Genomic DNA, 5,000 nt, shown 5'->3' on the forward strand with positions numbered 1-5,000 from the left:
TTCATCAACACGAGGCGGACATAACAGCAAGAGAGTTTGTAGTTCAAGAGGGTAGCAGAACAAAGCATCATTTTTTGTATGTAAAAATGAATTCAAAATGAAGGATAATGTCTCAATTTTCTGTATTCAACTGCTCTCTTAATAAAGATGCACTGGAACACAGCCAGATTGATGTTCAGCACACCTCACTCTTCATCACTTCTGCTCCATGCCTTGGCCTCGTGCCCCTTCCCTCCCCCACAGCTGAGCTAAGCCCTCATGTTATTGGCTAAACACAGCCAGCTGCAGCCAGTTAACTGTCTAATCTCACATCAATCAATTTCCCTAAACAAGGAAAAGTGGAGAAGTGGAACCAAAGTCGAGGAGGAGGAGGGGGTAAAAACACAGCAGAGGATGAGAATAAATGGGAACACAGCAAAGAGTGAAAAGCAAGCAAAGGCAGGTCACAGCCTCTCCCAGAGGGTCCGGTGCCAGAGGACTTGCGCGTGTCTTTGTTGTTCGATGGGTGCGACGATGTCTTGTTCAGGGCCACCAAAGGGATCGAAGACAACACGTGGAAAGTTAGACTGACAGGCTGTGTTTGGTACTAGCCTCCACCAGTATCGTACTCGGACAGGTTTTACTACTACACCAGCAGTACTTCCGTGTACACACTCCTCCCTGACTCACTCCTCCTCCTCCCTCCCTCACTTTAATTGTCATGTGTGTGTAAATGTGCTTCTTTCAGAACCTCACGGACAATTAGACGGGAACATTTTCAAAATGGGAAACATATGGAGGGTTTTAATTGGCCAATTTCTCTTGCCAATGTGTGTGGCTTTTTACACTGGAAAAACCAATGAAAAGGAAAAAAAAAATCCATCCAGTCAGACATGCATATTGCAGAACGGAGTATTGCACAAATTATCATTGTCCTTCCGCAAGGAGTAAATCAGCCCTTCTGTTCCTGGGATTAATAGCGCCATTACAGAGATGCAAGGTTCAGTATACAGGAAAGTGCTTCTAGAGCGCTAACATATTTCTTTGTAGTGGATTTCTGTGGGAATATCTGTGTTGTTAATGATCTAAAGTGAAGTACATGACACTCAGAATTCACCGTACCACCTGTGACATTACTTCTTTTATTCCTCTGTATAATCTTGTCTGATTTGTCTCCTGTGACCACGTGCTAATCATGCGAGGTAGCTGGGGTGCGGAGGACTGCAACGACTTATATCTGGGGAGTTATTGTTCTACACATGTCATGTGTAATCTGCCCGACCCACAGCGCTTAGAATAATGATTCATATTTAATCATCACACTACGAAACTACATTGCTTGCCGCTCACTAAGTCATTTTCCATGTTCCATTATCAAAGTTTCAGAGACGGGTGCTCGGGGAAGGGGGACTAAATGGAGAGGCTGAAGTAGTTGGGCTTATAAAAACATAATGGGCTTGTCTGCTTTGATAAACTGAGGACGTGTATAGAATGCACACTCACTCACACCCTCAAATACACACACACACACACACACAGGTTCAAGGAGAAAAGGGACAAGAACAAACTAGAGGAGAAGAAAGTAGGCAAGTATAAGCTCAGATTGTGAGCTTTCAGGCAAGTCAGGAGCTCAAATCTTCATACAAATAACTACGGCAGAGAAAATGCATGGATCGTTGTTCAGTTAGAGCAGGTTCGCTTTCTTTCTTTCCTTTCTCATCCAGAAATATTTGGCCATAGGGCTCACCTTGCTCCAATGGTGGGGGTTTAACACCTGCAGCCTTTAACTTGAGGGCTTCCTTTGCAGACATATCACAGCAGGAGCCTTTGTTGGTGTCCTGGTCACTGTCTGCTTGGTCACTGTCTCCGTGGCCGCTGTCTCTGAGGCTGGCTCGCTCTGGATCTTTGAACGTCGAACTACTAAAAAAATAAACACACAAAAAAAGCATTAGCACAGTCTACGACTGGGGATTTGTTCGTTTTGGGAGGTTTTGTCGCCTCTGAGGAAGTTTGATGACAGTGAAACATGGATGAGAAACCCAGGATGTCTCAACAAAACAATAGGACTTCATGTAAAAGAATGATTCTATAACTAGAAGCAGCTACGGGGTTAAAGATGAAAGAAAAAAATGTAGGATCTCTCATGAAGTTTGTGCATTACACCGTTAGTGTCCACTTTAAAATCTAATTAAAAGCACATGACCTTCCTCTCCTCTAAGACTCGCTACAATTAATTCCTGTTGTTGCAGCGCTGTGTTGGGATGAGCCAGAGATGTAAAGATGGTTCCAGATCCCAACACTTACCTTTGAACAAACTGTTGTCTGCTTCCCATATAATTAGACTCAGTGGGGAAACTGTCCGTCTGTGGAGGAAAGAGAAGAAGAAAAAAACAAGTATGTACTGGGCCTGCTGTGAAACAAAATCTCCTAGTGACATGTGATTAATTATGCAGGAAGATGAGGTAGAGAACAGAGTAGGGGCAATCAAAATAATGAGGATGCCAGCTCTATATTGTTCAGTTTAGAGTAATTCATTAACCATGTCAAAACGGGCTAATTAGCCATTCAGGTGTAAATGCTCAACATCAAATGTGGCAGACATCATGCAACCAGTAACTGCTAGAATAATCTTGATGAGAACAGAAAACATCACAGTTTGAGTACTGGGGATGGGCTAAACTAGGAACCGTCACACAGCTCAAATTGTACAGAAATTAAAATGCAGTTTGTAGCATCTTGATTAAAAAACTAATAAATACTGAGCCTTTTTTTCTTTTTCCTTCCACACAAAGAGAGAAATGGTTTGGACAGAACTGGGGCTTGTATGTGTTGACACATGGTGTTTTGATTTGTTTGCTATTGGGCAACCTAATCATACACGGGGGGTTTTATGCTATGTGGCTCGATAGAATAAACTCCTGCAAACTTCTGCACATATGTACACACAAACAAACTTGTTCACAGATTCACCAACACAGTAAACTCTTAGATACACGATCACGCAAGGAACCAGCGTGAAACGGTTTGACCACAGTGGAACAGTCCAACACATAAACTGCAGGATCACTCCTTAATCCTCCACACTATATGCAGCAGTGCATTACCTACTTGATCAATCACATTGGCACTGGGAAGTACTCACCCTCTCTCTCTCTCTCTCTCTCTCTCTCTCTTTCTCTGTCTCACTTAAGTTAATCATATCAAAGGATGAGATGAAGGATTTTAATATGTCCTATGAGGTCATTATGGTCGCAGGGAGCGTTCTGGCATTTACAGAAATACCTCTCACCCTTACTTATAATAAAAACACATAAGGTTAAGGTGATCAGAGATACAGACTAACACAGGAAGACAACTAATGTTTGTTTTGTGTCCTGAAGAAAAACAGCTATCATTTGTAGATAAGATACCTCACCTCCACGCCTCATCCCACCCCACAGTCACACAAATAATTACCCTATGGAGTGTGCAACTCTCAGCTCTGCATTGACAGCAGTAAAATGTCATGTATAGAGAGTAAAGTCTCCTTGCACCAGGGTTTTTCATATGCACAGCTGGACTTGCAGTCGATAGAGTATTTCAATGTCATCCGTGCTCGGCGGTAGCTCAAAATGAAAAAGATTGTGTGAAGGTCAGACAGGCCACCTCAATACTGTGACCTTCCATGCTCAAGCCAGCACCTTTACCACTACCCAAGCTCATGATTCCAACCCATTATTGAAAGAAAACACACACACCCACACACACACTCGGTGCAAACATGCACGTATGCACACACAGAAAATACTGAAGGCTGTGCAGAGCTAGAGAAGAATGAATGTTTGACATCATTTGGCATTGAAATGATAACAGTCTGAGCTTTTTCAAAAGGGTAGATGGAAGTATATAGATATGCCCCCTTCTGTACTTGTGTGACCACGGACTCATCCTTGGACATACTTTTCAATCAAGTCGACACTGTAAGCAGCACATCTGATCAGGATAAAAGAATATTAAAAGAAAATGGGTTGCCTTGATTTTTACAAGGTTTAATGTTCACTCTGCACCTGCGCACACAGCTATAAATGAATTTCTTCCAAAAAGAATGATTTTTCTTTATTACATTGACCTCAGAAAAATTTACATTTAGTGCACATTTATATGTTCATCAGCGATTAAACCACATGAAGAGCTCAAGTCTCAATCGTACATTCTAGGGGTATAAAGATGCACTGATATGTGGCAGATTTACTGTTGGATACAATTAACATCAATGCAGTTTGAGGCATTGAAGGTACTGCTGACATCTTCAGCACAGTCAGATTTTATCACCAAAACAACAACACACTTCATAGTTTTGACGATTATTCTTTCTTGGTTCCTCTGTCCCTTCTATATCTTACTGGATGTAATCCAGCAATCAGTATCACTGCTTTCTTTGTTGTATTGTTATAGTGTTTCAAAGATTCTAACTGTTGTGTTGCATCATATTGTTTTATTCAAAATTATCGTCTATGCCAAATGTATATGTATCTATCATATGTGTCACTATGTGTGTGGAATCAGCATCAGTACTTGAAAATGCAAATCCTTAGTCCACTGGTGAGTACTACTGAATCTCATGGTATATATATACTGTATTTTCAGGTATGTATGCATGATATTTTTAGACAAAAGACAGTAAATGTATGTGACACCTCAGTAGCATGTCCTCACCATTCCCTCACTATCTACCCTGCTAGAAGCCAATAAAAAGCACATTATGCCACTTCATAGAAACCACTTTCCTGCCAATTAGAGTCCAGGCTGATCTCAAGCCTGCATCTCTTCCTGTCTTTCTATACTGTCCGGCCCTTTCACTACAATGGGCCACTTTCCAATTAATGGATCAATAAGAACCCGTATGGGCTGCTCTCTACTTAGCTGCTCCAACTCCACAGTAAATACAGGATGATTTGGGGAGAAAATGAAACTTACCATCAATAGATTCTCTGTGTTAGTTTTATTATTAGAAACTGCATTACACAGTGCATAAATTTAGT

At 41.4% G+C, this 5,000-nt stretch overlaps 1 protein-coding gene across 2 annotated transcripts in view; it reads right to left on the reverse strand.

The window, feature by feature from the left end:
- Positions 1-5,000, reverse strand: part of pcdh17 (protocadherin 17) — a 60,865-nt gene that overhangs the window by 30,617 nt on the left and 25,248 nt on the right. For both annotated transcript variants that reach the window (XM_086180868.1, XM_086180860.1), the window contains exons 3-4: positions 2,284-2,342; positions 1,727-1,899 (exon numbers count right to left, since the gene is read on the reverse strand). In XM_086180868.1, coding sequence (XP_086036994.1) covers positions 1,727-1,899; positions 2,284-2,342 — 232 coding nt within the window. The remainder of the gene's footprint in view (positions 1-1,726; positions 1,900-2,283; positions 2,343-5,000) is intronic.

This window comes from Aulostomus chinensis, chromosome 2 (genome assembly GCF_037954235.1).
Source record: "Aulostomus chinensis isolate RoL2024-O1b breed Wild chromosome 2, RoL_Achi_v1.0, whole genome shotgun sequence".
In the NCBI taxonomy this organism is placed as follows: Eukaryota; Metazoa; Chordata; class Actinopteri; order Syngnathiformes; family Aulostomidae; genus Aulostomus; species Aulostomus chinensis.